Below are 21,923 nucleotides of genomic sequence, written 5' to 3'. Positions count from 1 at the left end.
AGGCCTCTGGGAACCAGCCCCAGACCTGTTTCTTTGCATGGAGACACAGTGATAATTTTCCCCAGGGGCACAGCTCAGTAGAATCCTAATTCTGCTTTTGGAAGTGTGGTAGCAACTGCTGGTCTTCATTAACATTCAGTTCTCTTCTCCTTTACATCATCTGAACAGATTGTGTATCTTTATTTCCTTGTGAGTGGATAGAGGAGTCATAGCACTAGTTCTAGACCATAGGTTGTAGGCTAAGTGACATGTGACTCATGTAGGCAAGAGCATTTAATTCTCAGTGCAAAGCTGCCTGGAGGTCTCTTTCCCTTGCTATCGAAATCAGTAGTACGCCATACAGAATAACTCCCAGTATCCTGAGTCTGTGGAGCAGAGCCTCCCACAGTGTAGACCTAGCATGAGCAAGATATCAACCCTTGTTTTTTTAAATTGTTTGCTGGCAAAGCATAACCAAACCTATCCTGACAGATACAGAAGGGCTCCTTCTTCCCTTGGACTTGATGAGTTGCCACCTGAAAGGTTGTTCAACAATAATACGCACAACTGGCCACGTCCTTTGAGGGGCTCCCAGTGGCAAAGAGAATAAGTTTTGCAATTCCCACAAATTGGTTTCTTGTCAGAAGTCAAGTGAGAGCAGACGGAACTATATGCTTGGCTTAAGAAATTGGTATTGGTAAGGACTTTTACACTACTTTTGTGTACAGAACACAAACTGGAAGATTTTTCTGCAGCAAAAGCCCACTAATCCACTTATAGCCATGTGACCTTCACCTGAACCTTCCCCATCATGCTTACTTGGCTTATAAGTAATTCTTTGGGGCTGGATTTCCAGCATGCATATATTTTTCTGAAATTTGAAATCCCCCTTAAAATTTCTGATTTGGCCTACACATTGAAGATCATCAATAAGAACTCTTTTTTTTTTTTTTTTTTTTTTTTTTTTTTAACATTAGTTCTTTGTGGTCTGAAGCCTATTCTAGGCATGTTCTTCCAAATTTGTGTGGCTGCTCAAAACATGAGATCAATAACCATTTAATGTTTCTAGATGACTAAACAACTGTTTTTGGATTGATTGTACAACTGGCCCAATGATGGTAGAAATTGGTGATTAAGATGACTGAGAAACATGTTCCTGGCTGAATAACACTGGGTTTTATGTTAACAAGTTGATGTGGCCAAACTCTGAACAAGTCTTCTACCCTCTCTCATTACTAAAATGTAGATATTAATACTGTAAACAGATGATAGTGGAGCTGGAGGGGTAGAGAATGAATAAACAGACATGCCCCCCACTGCTGGGACAGACAGGAAGAGTTGGTAGCAGCCAGACAGAGGGAGACAACATTCAGAAAGCACCCTTCTGACCACTGATGATACTAAATTAGTAAATAATGTGGAGAGTGTGAGGCAAGAGTGCATGTGGTGACAGGAGCCTCCCACATGTGGGCCAACGACAAAATGCCCTTGGGGAAAGTTATTCTCCTTCTTCTTATTCCCTGTATCTGCTAGGGGAGAGGCCAGGAGCAGAAAGTGGGCTTCTTCTCTCTCCCAACCCTCCCTAGGGGTATCGAACTCAATCAGAGAAGGGGCCAAAATCTAAAATCCAGCCTAAATCGTGGGCCGAATGGTTTACTGAACAGTCATAAACTGTCATTGTGATGGAAACGCAGCGGAGTGCAGTGATGACAGCGCGGTGCGGGCCACATTGCAAGGCCTGGCGGCACGGATTTGGCTCGAGGGCCTTGTGTTTGACACATCCAGACTCATCACCATCAGGGTGGGGGTTGCACTGTCTCACTTTGGGGTGGGGAGAGGAGAAGGGGTTTTAGTGGCAGGTGGGACCACAGGTGACCTGACACTCCAAGCCTCCAGCCCATGCTCCATTGTCCTATAAATTGTATAAGAAATTAATTAAAAAATGAATTACTAATAACTTAAGTTGGTGCTGGCAGAGCCTTAAACCCAAGCATGGGGCCCTCTGGGTACAGGTCCCGCGCTGCTCTGGGCAGCAGCAGACTTGAGTACTGTGCTGCAAGGCAAGGCTGGACTGGCTTGGTGGGGAGGTGGGATTGTTTCAGCCCCTGGAGTCTTCTAAAGGCAACATCAGAGCCTGGTTTCATAGCACAAAGCCCCAGTGTTGGATGGAGCGCTTCTTAGGTTCCTTGCCTCAGATTCACCTGTTCAGCCTGTTCTGCACACCTCTGTAGGGAGACCAGATGGCTTTTGTTGCTCATCACCTATTGGGAGAAGGGGTTTGACCCAATGTTCTAGGGCTGAAGTGATTATGGCAAGCGAAAGCAAATGCTAATAAACCCTGAATGCTAAGAGAGTCACATGCTGGCTTTAGGGAACCATTTACATCTGTCTATATTTTAAACTGAGGCTAACAATGGCCAAGTTACATTACTCACGTGTAACTGGTAGTAGTGCATTTTATTGGACACAGCCCCTCTACAAGACATCATGCTCTGGTCTTAACTGGTCCGTTGCCACACAGTTGTTGCTAACTTCTACCTGCAGGGAGTGCCTTGTTAAGAATGGCTCATCAAAAATGAGGATAAGTTCTATAGAAGTGGGTTGCATTCTTCTAGATAAGAGAATCAACTTATATCTCACTACAGGTGCAGTCAATACATAACCTAAAAGTACGGGCATGTTGAGCCTTGTTTCTAATTCCACAGCCATCTGTAATAGAAGCATTCCTCATACAGTTTAAACTTTATAAAAATTATCTTAGATTACATATGTCATGCACTGTATAATTTATCTAAAATTATAATGTTAGTTATGGAACTTATTAAGTTCTTAATTAATTAATAGAATTGGGGTTCATTTTATTTTATTTTTCCAGCTTTATTGAGATATTATATTATACTAGAGGCCCAGTGCACAGATTCCTGCAGCAGTGGGGTACCTTGGCCTGACCTGCACCCTCTCACAATCTGGGACTCCTTGGGGGATGTCAGAGAGCTGGTTTTGGCACAATCCCCACAGGCCAGTCTGAGAGACCCCACTGGTGTACAAATCCATGCACTGGGCCTCTAGTATGCATATAAGATCTTTGGTTAATCTCATCCTGCCCTTCCCCCTCCCCCTTCCCTCTGTGATTCATCAGTCTGTCACATGTATCCATGCCTGTGGTTTCTGCTCCTGCATTGAGTGTCTTCCCTCTGTGGGTCAGTATGCATCACAGCTACTGGTCGTCGGCCAGTCACATAGGCTTTTATATACTAGTATATAGATGCAACAAAACATAGCTTAAGATGTATGTGATGATTTGATACCTGTATATAACATAAAACTATTATTAGAATTTTAAAATTAATATAATTATTTCGATAATTCTTTTAAAAATTATACAACCAAAATGCATTAAATTACTTAAAAGGCCCATATCCTTTGACAGAGAAACTATCCTAGAGAAATAGGAGGCAAATGTATGTGTAAAAAGGTGTTTATCAAAATTGCAAAATACAGAAAATAACTTAGTTATCCAACAGAAGAATGATTACACAAAAGATATTAGAGTCAGCAGTTCTGAGTTTGAAAACAAGGTTTGTTTAGGCCGTGTGGCTCAATTGGTTGGGCATCATCCAGTGCACCAGGAGGTTGCTGGTTTGATTCCTGGTCAAGGACACATGTCTGTGTTGGGGGTGAGGTGTAGGAGGCAGCCTCTCAATGTGGAGCTTACTCATAAATGTTTCTCGTTTCTTTTTCTTTTTTTTTTTAAAATGTATTTTATTGATTTTTTACAGAGAGGAAGGGAGAGAGATAGAGAGCTAGAAACGTTGATGAGAGAGAAACATCGACTAGCTGCCTCCTGCACACCCCCCACCAGTGCCCACAACCAATGTACATGCCCTTGACCGGAATCGAACCCGGGACCTTTTAGTCCGCAGACTGATGCTCTACCACTGAGCCAGACCGGCTTCGGCATAAATGTTTCTCTTTCACTCTCCTGTCCTCTCTTTTGAAAAATCAGTAAACCATTCTTTAAAAAAAGTTAAAATGAAACCAGCTCTTTGACTTATTGATTTTGTGACCTGAAGCAAATTAGTTTTCTCATCTAATCTATTAATTAGCTACTGCCAAAACAAAACAAAACAAAAGAAAAAAAAATCCACAAAAAAAAAAAATGCTCCAAAAACTCAGTGGCTTAAAATTATCTCCGGCCACGCATGCAGAGGCTGGCACCACTGCTTCTCACTGCAGGTTTTGTGTCTGCTGGGTGGTCCTGCTTCACGTTTCGCATCCTCCTCTTGGGTCTAATGTGACAATGAGCATTTTCTTTGCCTTGTGATAGAACCACAAGAGGGAAGTGTGAAAATGCCTAAGAGAATGTCACGTAGTAATTTCTAACTTATTCTATTGGCTAAAGCAAGTCACTTGACCATGCCTCAAGTCAAGGACTCAAGTCAAGGAGTGGCAAACTTCACACAATAAAGGTTATGACTTTAACACAGGGATTCCCAACCTTGGCACTAGTGGCTGTTTGAGCAGATTATTCTTTCTTGTTGGGAGCTGTCCTATGACTTATTGTGTGTTTAGCAGCATCCCTGGCCTCTATGTACTAGATGTCTGCAGCACCTCAACAATTGTGACAATGAAAATGTTCCCTCTTCCCCCGCCCCCCCCCCCAAAAAAAGTCTCCAGATATTGTGAAATGTCCTGCTTGAGAAAAAAAGATTCCAGTTGAGGACCATTATTCTGTAGGGAAGGGGGAAGAATTAGGTACAATAATGATGTTTTCCACTGTGAGGGTTATAATATTATTGATCTCATAATGTTTTCAAAGGATTCTATTCAATGGTTGCTATTTTGATGTTTAATAAATCATAGCTTCTGTTATATTATAGCCACATATCATTAAAAATTATATTTTTGAAGAATTTATAATATTACTTGTAGCCCTGCACAGGAATCTGTGTGCCAGTAGCTCACCAGCAGCTTGTTGCTGCCCTCCAGTAGCTCTCCCTCCGCTGCCCTGCCATCCTCTAGTTCCCTCCACCCCCTGCCCTTCTGTAGCTCCATCCGCTCCCCTCCCCTTGTCCCCCTTAAACCTTGCAGCCCTGCCCCCTCCTGTAGCTCTCTGCACCCACTTATAGCCAGTAGCTTGCTGCTTCCCTCCTGCAGCTCCCTCCAGCCCTCCTATAGCTCCCTCTGCCCTCCAGTCCCCCTCTCATAGCTTGCTGCCTGCCCCCTCCAGTAGCTCTCCACCACCCACTTGTAGCTTGCTGGTGTCCCACCCCGCTACTGACTATGATCTAATTGTTTTGCGATCAGCCATTATGCTTCATGACGTAACGATCATTTGCATATTACATTTTATTATATAGGATGGGAAAATATGTAAATACGTTTTTAAGTGAAAAAAGAACATATCATCATGTTATATATGATACATCATATATAACATGATGTATCATGTTATATATGATGTATCATATATAACATGATACATCAATAAAACAAGCTTGTAAATAATATAAATTGTAAATATAAATACTTAGGACAGGCAAACTCATTAGTCAACAGAGCCAAATATTAACAGTACAAAGATTGAAATTTATTTTGAGATGAGAGCTGAAAACCGACTTCTGTGCATGGGCCAAGAAGTTTCAATCGCACTGTATGTGCACTCCCACACGTGGTATTTTGTGGAAGAGCCACACTTAAGGAGCCAAAGAACCGCATGTGGCTCACAAGCTGCAGTTTGCTGACCACTGACTTAGGAAGAAGAAAAGGTAAATATACAGTAAAGTGATAAAAGGTAATTTTATATTTTGATATAATTAGGTATGATACTAATTTTATTTATATTTTTCTGCTTTTTACTCTCAATTTTTCCCAATGATATTATATTTATTCTATAAATTAAAAAATGAGTTTTACAGACAATTTGTTTAAGATGCTTTAACCTGATTCTTGCCTTTCCAAACATTTAAATAAAATATATAAAGCCCTTTTAAAAATCATTCTATTAACCTAGGTTTCTTAGAGAAAGTATTATTATAGGAAGTCAGTAAATATTTGTTGTTAATGATTTTATTTCTTACAGTACAAGTGCTTCTAAAGGCAAGAATATATTTATTTCTATTTTTGACACTATTACAGATGTCCCCCATTTTCTTCCCTTTGCCTATTTCCACCTAGCCCCTGCCCCCATGCCCTGGCCATCACATACTATTTGGCTAATCCTTTCACCTTTTTTAATCCAGTCCCCCCCACCCCTTCCACTCTGACATTTATTGGTCTATTCCATGCCCTTGGTTCAGTATTTTTAAAATATAAAAAATTAAGTATTGGAGATTTATGTGGGGAGGCAGATTTATATATTGCAGCTGGAATTACAAATGGATGCAATCTTTCTAGAAGGCAATTAGTCAATCATTTTAAGGGTTCATGCATAACATTTCCATTTCTAAGAACATCTTTCAAATCACTGATAAATAAAGATGATCTGGAAACAGCCCAAATGCCCATAAATAGATGAATGAATAAAAAAGATGTGTTAATCTACACCATGTAATATGATGGTGCTGTAAAAAAAAGAAGAATCTTTTATCTGTTGAGACAGTATGGAGGGACCTGCACAGAGTACTATGCTAAGTGAAATAAGCAAGTCAGAGAAAGACAAGTATTACATGATCTCACTCATCTGTGGAATCTAATGAACAAAATAAACTGATGAACAAGATAGATCCAGAGACATAGAAGCCTGGAACAGACTGAGTATTCTCAGAGGGAAGGCAGGAGTAGGGGAGTGGGTAGGGAGATATTAATTTAAAAAATTATATGCAGAACCATGGACACAGACAGTAAATAGTGTGGTGAAGTCCTGGGGTGAGTGGGTGCAGAGTGGAGGGAAGTCAATGGGAAAAAAGGAACATCTGTAATACTTCAACAATAAAGATAAATTAAAAAATACAGAATATATACTACTAGAGGCCTGGTGCACAAAATTTGTGCAGGGTGGAGGATTCCTCTCAGCCCAGCCTGCACCCTCTCCAATCTGGGACCCCTTGGGTGATGTCTGACTGCCCAAGGGGATTGGGCTTAAGCCGACAGTCGGACATTCTTTTCACAATCCTAATCTCTCACTTGCCTGCCTGGCTGGTCATCCCTAACTGTCCCCCCATGCCAGCCTGGTCACCTCTCACTGCCTCTGCATGCTGGTCTGATTGCCCCTAACTGCACCCTCCCCTGCTGACCTAGTCACCCCTTACTGCCCCAACCCTGCCAGCTGGGTCACCCCTAACTACCCCCCTCTGCTGGCCTGGTCACCCTTTATTGCGCACCCCCCCCCCCCAGCTTAGTCACCCTCGCTGCCCTCCTGCCAGCCTAATTGCCCCCAAGTTCATCCTCCCAGCTGGCTGGGTTGCACCTAACTACTCCCCCGCTCCCCCCACTGGCCTGGTCACCCACACAGCCTACCATTTAGTCATTTGGTTGTTCCTCACAAGCCCCCCTGCTGGCCTGGTTGCCTCACGTAGTCTGCTGGTTCAGTTGTTTGGTCATCCCTCACTAACGTCCTCTCTGGCCTGGTCATAGGCAGCCATCTTGTGAGGGCATGAGGGTCAATTTGCATATTACCTCCTTATCATATATTGTAGAATAGCCTAAAGAGAAAATAATGTCTGGTGAGAGAGAGATATGACCAAGTATTCTATTGCCATAGAAATTTTGCTTGCAAATTCATTTGAGGATATTGGAAAATACTCATCATTCATGGGTACAGAAGAACTCTAATGCCCCCCAAGTACCATGTATGTAGGCATCTTACATATAGTAATATATCCCCAGCCCTACTTAAGGACCATAGTCTCCCACCAGCCTCATAATTCTGTGAACAGAAATGATGTGAGCAACTTGAGAGTCACATCCTTAAAAAGAAAATAACTGCTTGACCTCTACCTCTCTCCACTCACAGATGTGAAATGCAGATGTGGTGCTTGTATGTAAGCCCAGGCCATGTATCTAGAGCAGGATTTCAGCAGGTGAAGGAGCAGCTAGACAGAGGAGACCTGGATCACTAGGTGATCTCAAAAACAGAGAAACATTCATGTCCCTAACTGCTTATTTTTGGGTAAAAATTTCCATCTATTTTGCAATTGTGTATTTTGGGATCTTTTGTAACAATAGTCTGATCATTAGAAAAAACAACAACACATAAATTGCTACTAGAAACAGTATTCTGCAGGGGTAACAAGAACATAAACTGTGTCACTTTAACAACCGTGCGATCTTTTAGCAGTTGTGTTAAAATGAATTGTGTTTAAAATTGATCTTTTAATAATTGTGTGATAGGCAGCTATTTCAGGTTGAAAAGCTGGTGACTTTTGTCAAAGCATAGCAAAACATTTGGTAAAACTGATCCCTGTAATAACTTTGAAGGCAGATTACATGTTCACCAGGCCTGGACCTCTGTGGGAAACAGACAAAATCAGAATCTTGGTTTCTGTTGGCTGCTCCTTGCTGCTTTCAGTAGGAAGCAATGAAGAGAAAGACAAAGTTTGGTGAGAAATTGCTGGCAGAGATGGAAGGAGATATGGCTTAGAGAGGGATCCCCTGTACTTATGACTACAATCTAATAGTGACTAGCACTCTAGTAATTTAGGCCTCACGGAGCTGAAAAATTGAACTGCTTCGGTATCATAAACAAAAAGAGATGATTCTGTGTCTCTGTGCCTTCCTCCGGGGCTGGCTGTTAATGGAACCATAGGAGCCCATCCAAAGGCAAATATAGAATTAAGTGAATTGCTGTCTCACCCAAACCTGTTATTTCAAAGGCCTCAAAGTTGCCATTGAATTAGAGAGAAACTACAGAGACGAGAAAACACATGAGAGTTCATAAATTGAAGATTTGTGCAGACAAGGTCTTTGGCTATCTTTACATGTTCATGAAAACGATTGGTAGCAAAGGGTCTAGAAAACTGCTAAGAATTTTGAAACAATGATGTGATCAAAGAACCCACAAAACTGGTCTGCAAAAGTTGTAATTTTCTGATCCCTAAAGCAACCCCCAGGAGAGTCGTGCACCCCCAATTAAGGCAAGCTCTCCTCCCCTCGCTTTTGTTGTGGGCACAGAAGTTAATGGACTGGCAGAGTTCCTGAGAGGTCAGTGACGAAGGACTGTCTCCCAGAGGGAACTACTGTCTATAGACCAAGGAATTTCTCCATTGGCTGTGGCAGAGACTTGTTACAGTTCCTTTCCCAGTAAGATTTCATCATTCTTCAGGGCCATATGATTCTTTCTTACTCATCCCTTTTCCAAATGAGAGTTTTTACTGCAGTTATCCTGTTTGATTCCACTGTTAAACAGTAAGTAAAGAGAAGATGCCAGAAAAAAAACATGCCTATTAGTTTTATTTTTAATATATTTTTAATTTCAGAGAGGAAAGGAGGGGGAGGGAGAGATACAAACATCATTGATGAGAGAATTATTGATCAGCTGCCTCCTGCATGCTTCCTACTGGAGGTCGAGCATGCAACCTGGGCATGTGCCCTTGACTGGAATCAAACTTGGGATCTTTCAGTCTGCAGAGCTTATCCTATCTAATAAAAGAGTAATATGAAAATTGGCCATCACTCCTACACACAAGATGGCCACTCCATGTGGTCAAAGATGGCTATCCCATGTGGACACAAGATAGCTGCCATAAGATGGCCTGCAGGAGAGGGCAGTTGTGGGCGATCAGACCAGTAGGGGAGGGCAGTAGGGAGGAACCAGGCCTGCAAGAGAGGGCAGTTGGGGGGCAGATCTGCAGGAGAGGACAGTTGGGGGCAACCAGGCCTGCAGGGGATGGCAGTTGGGGGCAACCAGGCCTGCAGGGAATGGCAGTGGGGTGCAACCAGGCCTGCAGGGGAGGGCAGTTAGGGGTGACCACCCTGGCAGGGGAGGGCAGTTAGTGGCAATCAGGCTAATAGGGGAGCAGTTAGGCATAGTTCAGGCTGGCAGAGGAGTGGTTTGGGGGTGATCAGGATGGCAGGCAGAAGCAGTTAGGAGCAATCAGACAGACAGGCAGGCAGGCAGGCAGGCGAGCGATTGGGAACCAGCAGTCCTGGATTATAAGAGGAATGTCCAACTAAATGGGCAGTTGGTATTTCTCATGGGGTCCCAGATTGGAGAGGGTGCAGGCTGGGCTGAGGGATACCCCCTCCCCATGCATGAATTTCATGCATCAGGCCTCTAGTTATTAATGAAAGGAGAAAATGGATCCTGGGAACAGTTGCCATAATTTCCCTCATGTCCCCTAATTATTCATCTGTTCCTCCCTATCTACACAGAACATACTCCTTCACCAACGGGACAGCTTAAAGAACCATCCAGTTATTACCATACCAACTCAAAATTTAAGATTTCTGGGTGATATCAAGTCTTTTCCAGCAGGCCTGTAGGTGCCTGAATCTGGGGACTTTTAAGCTAATAGGCACAGCCTTAGGTTTTGCAAGATATATGGCTGAGCAATGGGTGACCAACTTTTCCCTGTCTCCTATCACTGAGTATAGCCATCCGGTTGAATGTTAGCAAATGACAAGTGGACAGAAAAGCAGTAACCCACTAACAGGGCACATCATTAAAAATGAAAACTGCTTGCCTTCCATCTCCTCTGTATCTCTTTCCCTTTGGCTGGAATGTGATGTGATGTTGCTGGCCTGCTTCAACCACATGGACTAGAGCAGTGGCCCAGGAACAAGATGTGGCATAGACCTGGGGCCTTGGGCAACCACAGGAGCAGAGCTGCCTAAGACACTAGGCCACCACTGCATCTGCTCCTAGAGAGAAGGAATTGATGGAATGACTATCTTTTTGGGTCTTTTTGTGGCAGTAGTTTCTATCTACCACAAAAATTTAGTTGTTCAGATTAAAAAACACATACACACAAAATCTAAGATGTGCATTATGACCTCAAATTTAAATATTCTGAAAAGCTAAGTATCAACTGCTTATTTCTGGGTAGTAATAATATGTATGAATACTTGCATTTTCTTTGTTTTGTTTTTCTATATTTTCCACTTTTTTCTTACTTTGCATATATATTTGTTTACAATTAAACATATCAATTTAGGTAGTTTTAAAAAAATATATTTCACTGACTTTCTACAGAAAAAAAGGGAGAGGGATAGATAGCCAGAAACAACAATGAGAGAGAAACATCAACCAGCTGCCTCCTGCACACCCCCTACTGGGGATGTGCCCTCAACCAATGTACATACCCTTGACCGGAATCGAACCTGGGACCCCTCAGTCCACAGAAGGACACCTCATTCACTGAGCCAAATTGGCTTTGACCAATTTAGGTAATTTTAAAAAGATAAATAACCAATAATCACAATTCCCTCACATGTAAATACTAATATTTTCTCAGATGGCCACAGTTTTTCTCAAAGCTAGGAGCATTAGACCAAATACTAGTACAAGCCCTGAGGAAGCTCTAAGTACTTTTTCTTATCTTTAAATCCCATAAGAACTGTTCAATACTTTGTTGATGTCTAGCAGAACACTTCAAATTTTATGGAAAAGCTAAAAGAATAATTACCAGATGATGACCACAGCTTGAACACAGGCCCACTTATAGCAGCTAAGGTGTCCTAAGACAGGGAAGACAGGTAGCCTATTGAACAACATGTCTACTTTTCCTTTCTCTCCAGATTCTCATACCTTAAACATGATTGTTATGATCATTTTTGACTAACATTTTTATAATCTGCTCAAAATCCTCTCTCTGTTCCTACATCCAACCGTCCAATAAATAATCTATTCCAGGTTAAATAACCTCTTTATTGCATCACCTCACTGTGTTCTTCCCATGATTATAGTGTAGGGCACTGGACTCTCCTGCTCATGACAGCAAGAGCAGCTAGCCTCCCTCTCTCTCATCTTTACTCTTTGTAATTATGCCTCCACATTGCACTCAGAGCTGTTCTTTGAAAGGGCATCTGTTGATGGTAGCCATTCTGACAGGTGTGAGGTATTACCTCATTGTTGTTTTAATTTGCATCACTAATGATTAGTGATTTTAAGCCCTTTCTCTTATGTCTTTTGGCCTTCTATATGCCTACTTTGGAGAAGTGTCTATATAGGTTCTTGGCCCATTTTTTAATTGGATTGCTTGTCTTCCTTTTATTAAGTTGTATGAGTTACTTATATATTTTGAAAATTAACCCATTATCAGATATAACATTGGCAAATATGTTCTTCCATGCAGCGGCCTCTCTTTTCACTTTGTTGATGGTTGCTTTTGCTGTGAAGAAGCTTTTTATTTTGATGTAATACCATTTGTCTATTTTCTCCTTTGTTTCCTTTGCCGTAGGTCCTAGAGCCTAGGAGATTTATTAGTAAACATATTGCTACAAGAGATGTCTGAGGTTTTGATGCCTATGGTTTTTTCTAGGATTTTTATGGTTTTATAACTTACATTTAGGTCTTTATCCATTTTGAGTTTAATCTTGTGTATGGTGTGAGTTGATGGTCTAGTTTCTTTTTTCTTTTTGTATGTACCTGTCCTATTTTCCCAACACTATTTATTGAAGAGACTGTCTTTACTCCATTGTATGCTCTTGCCTCCCTTGTTAAATACTAATTGACTATAACGCCTTTGAAACTCGGACCTTTTGGTGTCTCCATAGTTTTGTCTTTTCCAGCAGGTCAGTATAGTTAGATCATATGTTGCCTTTTCAGATTGGCTTCTATCACTTGGTGTTATGCATTTAAGGTTCCTCCATGTCTTCTCATGGCTTGATAGTTCATTTCTCTTTATTAGTAAATGATATACCAGTGTGCTAATGTACCACAGTGTATTTGTTCTTTCCCTGTTTTTTATTTTTATTTTTTATCTTTCAATCTTTTATTTAAGGGCACGGATTCAGGATGGATTTTAGATCTTGTTGAAAGCAGCCACGTCCATGGACTGCACATAGTCCTCAAAAGCAGTGATCTGCTCCTCCAGCATGTCTGTTCCAACTTTATCGTCTTCCACTACACACTGTATTTGAAGCTTTTTAATTCCATACCCCACCGGAACCAGTTTAGAGGAGCCCCAGACCAAGCCATCTGCTTGAATGCTTCTGACACATTCCTCTAATGTTGCCATATCTGTCTCATCATCCCAAGGCTTCACATCTAATAAGATGGAAGACTTCGCAACAAGTGCAGGTTTTTTGGCTTTCTTTGATTCATACTGTGCAAGGCGTTCTTCTCTTAGCCTCTTTGCTTCTTCGCTTTCCTCCTCATCATCAGACCCGAAGAGGTCAATGTCGTCATCGTCGTCTTTACTGTCGGCAGCCCTGCTTCCGGTGGTGTCTTCCACATCAGCAGGGCCATACTTGCCCAAAGCTTTCTTCACTACGGGCAGGCTGGCCTTCTCCTTCTCGTAGGACTTGATGTGCTTGTACCAGCGAAGGGCATGGCACAGGTCGGCGGGCGGCAGGCCGGAGACTGCCTCGAACACTGCCACGTCTGCTTGGGATGGCCCGTACCCCTCGATGTAGCTCCTGTCCGCCAGGTAGCTGCTGAGCACCTGCAGGCCGGACGCGCTCCTGAGGTCTCCGAAGCCCATGGCGCTGGCGGACCCGGGGGCTGGGAGGGAAGCGGGACGCGGGCGATCGCTGGCGAGCGCTAAGAGCGGAAAAGGCTGTCCTTTCCCTGTTGAAGGACATCTTGGTTCCTTTTAGTTTTTGGTGATTATGAATGAAGCTGCTATATACATTCACATGCAGATCTTTTCTGTAGACATATTTTTAACTACTGAATGCCCTTTAATTCCTAAATATTCTTTAATTAGGTACTTTACCTCTGATCCTCCCCCCCCCCCCCCCACACACACACACACACCATGCTGTTCCAATATCCTAGAACATGTTTCTTTCTTTTGCAACCTGGGTAACTCCGATTCTCTCTTCAGGTTACAACCTGGTAATCACTTTTCTTAAGAAGTGTGTTCTAATGCTGCCATCTCCTCTTTCCCAGCTTATTAGATATGTTTTCTATATGCTTCTGCAACATTCTATTCTACCCCTTGCATAGCATGTATTGTCCTATACAGAAAAGTCTATTTATTTCTCTGTATCCTGCACTAGACTTAAAGCTTATTTTTATTATAATGAAAAATAAATCCTGTAATAACACTATCAATGTAAACATTGTGCTGTGTCTATTTTGTAGCTATGTGTTGAGCAGGGCACAATTTACTTCAAGTAAGAGGTACAAAAATACAGCAGAACAACATAAAAGAAGTTTTAGTGTTTCCTGAAATATGTGTAAACTTGTGGTCTTGGTCAGGGCAACATCAGCTCTGTTTAGACCAGTGTTTTCCAGCATTTTTTTTTTTTTTTTTTTTGCCTCACCTCAGCATCTCTAAAATCCTGGTGCCCTCCACCTCCATGACATACAATTCTTATTATTCAAAAAGTGAACTCCTATTCATGTGGAGGAAACCTAAAAGATCATTAACTTGGTCTAAACAAGTTTCCAAAGAACATGGCATTCATGAAAGAGAAAAATAAAAGAACAAAAGGACAGTTGAAGTACTGAGGAATAAATCACCAAGAAATTGTTAAAAAAAAAACCACACTAATAATATGAAATGATAGCAAATAAAGTTTCAAAACATATAATAACCCCCAATCTCTAACAACACAGAACTGAAATGCATAAATATGTCACAATATATAGACATATACTAGAACCATAAGAAAGGCAAAAAATTCACTGTTAATAACTCATTCTCTAATTGCCTCCCTTAAAAATCAAATTGCTCCCTTGTTCAGTGTATGCCCCACGCTGGGAACCACTGGTTTAGACATTGACCCAAGGCCAAAGGTCTGTCAGGTGTATAATAACTGTGGTTACTCTTAATAGATTCTGTGACACAGTGAGATAATCCAGTATTGATTATTCCTGAATGATTGTTGACATAATAGTGCAGTTTTAATCTAAACTTCCCATAAGTCACCTACAACATTTTTATTACTAGAGACAATATGTAACAAACACAAAAGACATTGTAACTTACTCTTTCAGCTTGACTAATTGGTAATTCTTTATGCTGGTTTGGAGTACATATTTGGAGTCAAACAGCTCAGATTTGCCTCTCTTTCAACCAATTTCTACAATGAGCATTGCTTTGTCTTCACCCCATCCTTTTGTGTTCTGAGGATTAAATTATACAATGCATATCAAGCATTTTCAGCACATCTGACATGGTAGATACAAAAAAGTATTGATTACTGAGCAATGCTGTGAGTGAATTAAGTGGGATGCTTAGAGAAGTTACCTTTAGGCCTTGAAAATTCTGTTGTTTAGTTTGTTGCTATCTCTTCCCACCTACATGAGTTTAAGCAAATCACTGAAAACTAGGATTTTTCTTTTTTCACATTTAGAGACAAGGACCATGCTTTTTTCTTGGCCCTGTAGGAATATTTCTAGTGGAGTAAATAAGTACTTAGGATTGAGCTCCTGCAAAGTACCTTACAAGAATGAAAATGTCTACGTGATTTTACACAGCTCTACACTACTCTGCCCTCCACATGGCCGCCCAGAGTGCTTGTGTTTTGAACTAGAGAAAGCGGCAGGTGTAAAAATGTTCTAGTTGAGCCACTTACATGAACACCTAGACATCACACCAAAAAAACAAACTTCTCATCTGTAGTGTTTAGTGTTTTCATCAACAATTTTAGCTTCAGCTTCCTCAAACTCATTTGGCTTGTCTGTCCTAAGTATAGCTTTGCAGGCAAGCTAGTTCTTGATCAAGCAGCAATAAATCACTGATAAGCAAGAAGGAACTTAGTTTTTTCCCAAGAGCCTGATCTCAAATCATGTCTTAGCATATGCTCCCAAAATGGCATATTTTAGCTGACTGCTGAAAAAAAGAGGAATATATTAGAAAGTCAATTGGCCTCTGACCTATACCCTGTGATGAAATCTCTGCTTCTAAAGACTTCCATTTGAAGGTTGAAAGAGATAATAAATGTAAAAGAGAAATATCTATACTAATAAAAGGGTGATATGTTAATTAGACTGGACATCCTTCCGGACAAAGCCATGATGGCAGGGGAGAGTAGTTAGCAGGATCAGGCTGGTAGGCAGATGAATGATTAGGAGCCAGTGGTCCCAGATTGTGAGAGAGATGTCCAACTGCCGTTTTAGGATGACATTCCCTTAGGGGTCCCAGATTGGAGAGGGTACAGTACTGGCTGAGGGACAGCCCCCACCCCCTGTGCATGAATTTCGTGCACTGGGCCTCCAGTAATAACATAAATATTGGCCATGCAAGAAAATTCCTTTTCAACTATCTTTAATAGTTCAATTATGCTGCATGCCTGCCATTCAAGAGCAGGAAAACTATACAATGAAAGTTCTTCAGTTTCAGTGACTTCTTGCCTCTTGTTTCCTGGGGCAGAAGAGGATTTAAGAGGCTGCGCAGCTGTCTCTGTTGGACAAATGTTTCTACAGTTTATATAAGAATTATTCATCATTGTGAGTTACCACTAGTAGATTCCAAGCCCTGGAAAGACCTCTCCCTGCTCTTGACTAGCTTCTTTTCTTGCCATTAATAGTAATGTGCTTAAAGAAGAGAAAGACTACTTCTAACTTATTTATAATAAAAAAAAATTCCTCAAGACAAATTTGCTAAAATTATAAGGCAATTAAAAATACTAGATAACATTCAGGTGGCAGTTATTTCTCCTGATAGTCCCTGACTGTCACTTTGGTTGAGAGGTGACTGTGCAAAGCCTGTGTAAGTCATAGTTAGGGAGATAGGAAGGTCAGACATCTGTGAGGTTGCCCAGTGTAGGAGAAGCTAAAGAACGTACCTTGAATGATGGTATCTCATGTTCCAAGAACTGTTACTTTCAGAACATCACCATCTTCTATTTGTGGAGAGGGGCTGTTTGTTGACAATCCTTATGACCATTTATGCTTATCTGATCCCTTTGCCAAATGATCATGTCCCTGCCTTTGAACACATGCCCTGCCCTAAACCTGTCCAGGGGAGTCTCACTGGCCTGGAGGCTGATTGTAGTAGAAAGAATGCTAACGTGGTGTAAAATGTGACTTTGGGTCTGACTTTTGTTCATTATCTGGCTAACCTAAAATAATCCAGTTGTCTGCAATTTATTTCTTAATCTGAATAATGGGGACAATCCTTGCCCTGCCCAGCTAATGAGCAGTGAGTGAAGCAATGCTTTATTTTTTTTTTTTTTGCTTTGTAAATGCTAATAGAAGGGATGATGGGGATGCTGAGCTATTTGGAGAATATGTTATAGCCATTTTCAGTGCAAGTTGACTGTGGATGTGGGACAGTGCTGTGTCCGTGCTTACTTATTTCTGCAATAAACAATCACTCATTTTAAAACAAATTGTTTTCCTTTTTTCCCCACCTGCGGACACAGCTAGACAGATTACATTTCCCATCCTTCATTGTTCTCATATGTAGCCATCTAGTAAATACTGGCCAGTGGAACATGGATGAAAGTGATGTGTAATACTTCTGAACTTGACCCTTACCTATTTCTCAGCACAATCCTCATTCTTATTTCATGGTGCTCTTAGAATTTTAGTAAATTTTTCATATTACTCATAGGCCCAAAGATATCTAGTGGATTTAGTTATAAAGTGGCTAAGTCCAAACAACTTAATAAGTATGTATGTCCTAATAACTTCATGATGTTGGAAAAAATATTACACGAGTTAAAAGCCAAATAATAATTTTATTTCATTTTTAAATAACCACAATTGTTTCCTAATAGGATGTGCATACCCATTTGGGTACTGAATAACTTTTTAAAACTGGGAACAAGATTGGACACAGCCACCTTTATTTCCTATTGCATATTGATTCCATGTGGTTCTTCTTCTTCTTTTTCTTTTTTTATAACAATGGCTACATGACAAGATTCAACAGAGGTGACCAAAGCATTCCTCCTTTTAAAAATCAAAATAGACATCTATCCATGAACAAAAGTGCCTTTGTGGATGTTGTGGGACCCTGGACTTTGCGCTCAGGAACCTGGAAGAAATCTTACCCACTTGTGCACCTGGTAACACACAAACAGAGCTTGGTAAGGGCTGTGAAACCAGGGGAGCCAGGAAACCTGCCCAGACCCCTTTGGCTGAAGTCAGGAAAAAACCTGGAGACCATGGACATGAGCAGATATACAAGTGGAGAGAGAACGGCCTAAGTCCAGTTATCTGGATTAGAGATTCCAGCAAGACATTGGAACAAAAAAATATACATGTTTTGTCACAGCAGAGGTGGTGGCAAAAGAGTTTCTCAAGCCCCACCCCATCATCAAAGAAACATGTACAGGTGGCAACCTTAATCTCTGAAGAAAGACAAGCAGTGAGTGAGTATCAGGTTACCCCGGTTGGGCTAGTTACCTCATGGCTGGAGGAACCCAGTTCTCTCCTTAAGCACCCAGATCCCAGAGGCAAGAACTCCATGACCTGGGGAGGGAGGAGATTGGGGAAAAAGTAGATAAGGGTTCCTGTTGACTGCTCAGCAGAAAGTTCACCCTTGAGCCTCTGGGAGTACCACACCTGTAGATATCCCAAAACCCTGAGTGCTAAATCTCCCACATCTGCGTCTAACTCCTTGTACATGCTAACCTGTGGTGGTCAGAGAGCACTGGTAGACAGGTAGCATGCTCAGAAAACAGGCCACAGTCTATAGCGCCATCTTCTGGAAAACAAAGAGAAGATTCCAGTAGATAACCTGGTGACTCGTTCCCAGAGAAGGCTTAAATGTTTAAGGACACAAGTCCTTTGGTTGATCTCTTCCCCTTATCCCCATCCCCCCTTACTTTCCCTCTGAGGTTTGAGAGTCTGATCGCTGGTTCTCTTTCTCTGGGTCTGTTTGTGTTGTTCATTATTTCCTCTAGATGTGTGAGATCATGTGATAATGGGGGGGGGGGCGTATCTAGGGATGGGTTTGGAATGGGAATGGGGGAATAAGGACAATTATGTGAGACCATAATAAAAAATAATAAAAAAAAGAGCAAGCATGGCCAAAAAAATAAAAAATCTATATTAATATAAAATAAAATAATAAAAAAATGTTTAAGGAACCTGCCACAAGAGGGAGCAAGAAGAGTGGAGCAGGTGTACCCTCAAAAGGCAGATAAAACCTCAGATAATAACATCATTAAACAGAATATACCCCATTTGAAGGCAACTAGCAAATATGTAAGGAAGTGTCTGCTGTTTCAAATGCAAAAGCAGCAATGCAAAACTACAAAAAACATGAAAAATCAAGAAAACATGCCATCACAAAAAGAAAATACTTCTCCAATGATTGGGCTCAATGGCACAGGATTTTATGATCTAAAAAATAATTTAGAACACCTGCTTTGAAGAAACTCAATGAGCTACAAGAAAATTCAGAAAGACAACTCAATAAAATCATATATATTTAAAATGAGGTACAGTGAAATCTCAATTCTCAAACTTAATTTGTTCCAGAAGACTGTTTGAGAAGCGATTAAAAAACAAACAAACACAAATTGAATCATTTTTCTTATGAGAAATAATGTAAATTGTATTAATTCCTTTCAGACCCACAAGATTCCCTGTTTTAACTTTTCTAATGTACATGTCTAATATATTGTTTAATCTATAAATAAGCACTTCTTTTCTTAAATTTATTGAACTAACCCTACTAACGTTAAACATTTTTTTTATACATCACTGCCTCCAAAATGCTATCACTGGCTAATTACTTTTCATTTATCCAAATCAACAACAGTTTTTCTACCTATTCAATTGCCTGTGATTGTTGTTTTGTGAGCACTTTCACACCCTTAGCAACATTAACATTCTTAATGGCCTCTTTATGTTTGAAGTTGTGCTCATCATTGATTTCTCCAGCAACAAAAGCATTCTCTTCTTTATTGCCTGAGACATGCTTTTTGTCATGCTGAGGTATAAGCATGAAAGGGTTGCCAGGTTAAAACCTGAAGATTTGGTCAACTGGGACATTTTTTCTGTGAACAAATTGGTCTAGGACTGAATTATTCATGATGGGAGATGTTTGAGAACGGAGGTTTGACTGTATTTTTCCAAAGAGATAGAAATAATAAAAAATAACAAAACAGTGTCCAGCTGTTTTGGCTCAATGGATTGAGCATTATTCCATGGACCAATAGGTCCTTGGTTTGATTCCCAGTCAGGGCACATGCCCAGGTTGTGGGCTTGATTCCTTGTAGAGGGTGTGTAGGAGGCAACTGATCAATGTTTCTCTTTCATCAATGTTTCTCTCTCTTCTCCTTTTCTTTCTGAAATCAATAAAAAATATTAAAAAAACAACAACAGATTCTAGACCTGAAGAACTCAATGAATGAAATAAAAAAATGGGACAGAAAGCATCTGTAGTAGCAAATAGCAAATGGAAGATGGAATTAGTAAGTTAGAAATTTTGAAATAACTAGTAAGAGAAGAACAAAAAGAAAAAAGAATAAAAAAAGGTCTACATGATCTATAGGATTCTATCAAAAGAATGACTATTTTAATAATTAGTATTTAAGAAGAAGAAGGGAGGAAGGAGCAGACATTTATTTAAAGAAATAATAGCTGAGTACTTAAACCTGGGGAGAGAATTAGACATCAAAGGTCACAAAGCTAATAGATTACCCCATTATCTCAATGAAGAAGACCTTCTCCAAGACACATTATAATAAAACTGTCAAAAACCCAAGATAAAAGATAGAATTCTAAAAGCAGTAAGAGAAAAAGAGATTATAACATACAAAGGAATCTCTCATTAGGCTACCAGCAGATTTCCCAGGAGAAACCCTTTAGGCCAGAAGAAAATAGAGTGACCTATTAAAAGTATTGAATGAAATAACTCACCAGCCAAGAATACTTTATCCAGCAAAGTTATTGTTTCAGATATGAAGGAGAGATAGACTTTTCTAGATAACCAGAAGCTAGGACCTATTTTGCAAGATATACTGAAAGAAGTTCAAGCTGAAATAAAAAGATGTTAATCAGGACATTTAAATATACAAAAATATATAATACACTGATAAAAGTAAATATACAGGCAAACTTAGAGAAAACTCTAGGTCTGTCATAAGATTCTGTGCTAACTACCTAAATATAGTATAAAGGTCAAAGTAAAAAAGTATTAAATAATTATAGCTGCTATAATGATTTAATGAATACACAATATAAAAAAGTAAATAATAACAAAAATATAAAAGAAGGGGGAGTAAACGGGTGAAGCTTTTGTAACATAGCAATAATTTCTCATAGCAATAATTTTTGGATATATCTCCTTGAGCATGAGAAACAAAAATTGGGCTACATCAAACTAAAAACATTTTGCATAGCAAAGGAAACCATCAACAAAATGAAAAGACAACCCACTGAATGGGAGAACCTATTTGTCAATGATGCAAAAGATAAGGTGATAATAATAAAAATTTATAAAGAACTTACAAAACTCAACACCAAAAAAAACAAAAAACAATCCAATTTAAAAAATGGGCAAAGGACCTGAAGAGACACTTTTCCAAAGAGGACATAGAGATGGCATATATGCAAAGTGTCCCCTGGGAGTTCCACAGGAGACTGGGCCTTTGATCACTTGCAATGACATGCACTGACCACCAGAAGGAAGCAGAAAATGAAGGAAGGCCCCAGCTAGCAGCCGGTAGCTGGGGAAGGGAGGCCACAGCTGGCAGCCAGAAGGCCCTGATTAGGCTCGGATCTCTGGCCAGGCCTACCCATGTATGAATTTTGTGCACTGGGCCTCTCATAGACATATGAAAAGATACCCAATATCACTAATCATCAGAGAAATGCAAATTAAACCCACAATGAGCTATCACCTCACATTTGTCAGAATAACTATCATCAACAAATCAACAAACAACTGTTGGTAAGGATGTGGAGAAAAGGGAACCCTGATGGACTGTTG

The 21,923-nt window shown here is 40.5% G+C and overlaps 1 protein-coding gene across 1 annotated transcript; it reads right to left on the bottom strand.

Annotated features, from left to right (window-relative positions):
- Positions 1 to 12,839: 12,839 nt before the first annotated feature.
- LOC118730333 (elongation factor 1-beta-like) lies at positions 12,840 to 13,632 on the bottom strand. The gene has a single exon (XM_036458223.2). The coding sequence runs from the start codon at positions 13,560 to 13,562 to the stop codon at positions 12,882 to 12,884; it is 681 nt and encodes a 226-aa protein (XP_036314116.1). The 5' UTR covers positions 13,563 to 13,632; the 3' UTR covers positions 12,840 to 12,881.
- Between the last annotated feature and the right edge of the window lie 8,291 nt (positions 13,633 to 21,923).

Source organism: Pipistrellus kuhlii, unplaced genomic scaffold, assembly GCF_014108245.1.
Source record: "Pipistrellus kuhlii isolate mPipKuh1 unplaced genomic scaffold, mPipKuh1.p scaffold_m20_p_3, whole genome shotgun sequence".
Taxonomy (NCBI): domain Eukaryota; kingdom Metazoa; phylum Chordata; class Mammalia; order Chiroptera; family Vespertilionidae; genus Pipistrellus; species Pipistrellus kuhlii.
This window is presented reverse-complemented; position numbering and strand designations above follow the sequence as displayed.

Bases quoted from the DNA above. Each gene is read 5' to 3' on its own strand.
- LOC118730333 (XM_036458223.2), bottom strand. From the start codon at position 13,562: ATGGGCTTCGGAGACCTCAGGAGCGCGTCCGGCCTGCAGGTGCTCAGC.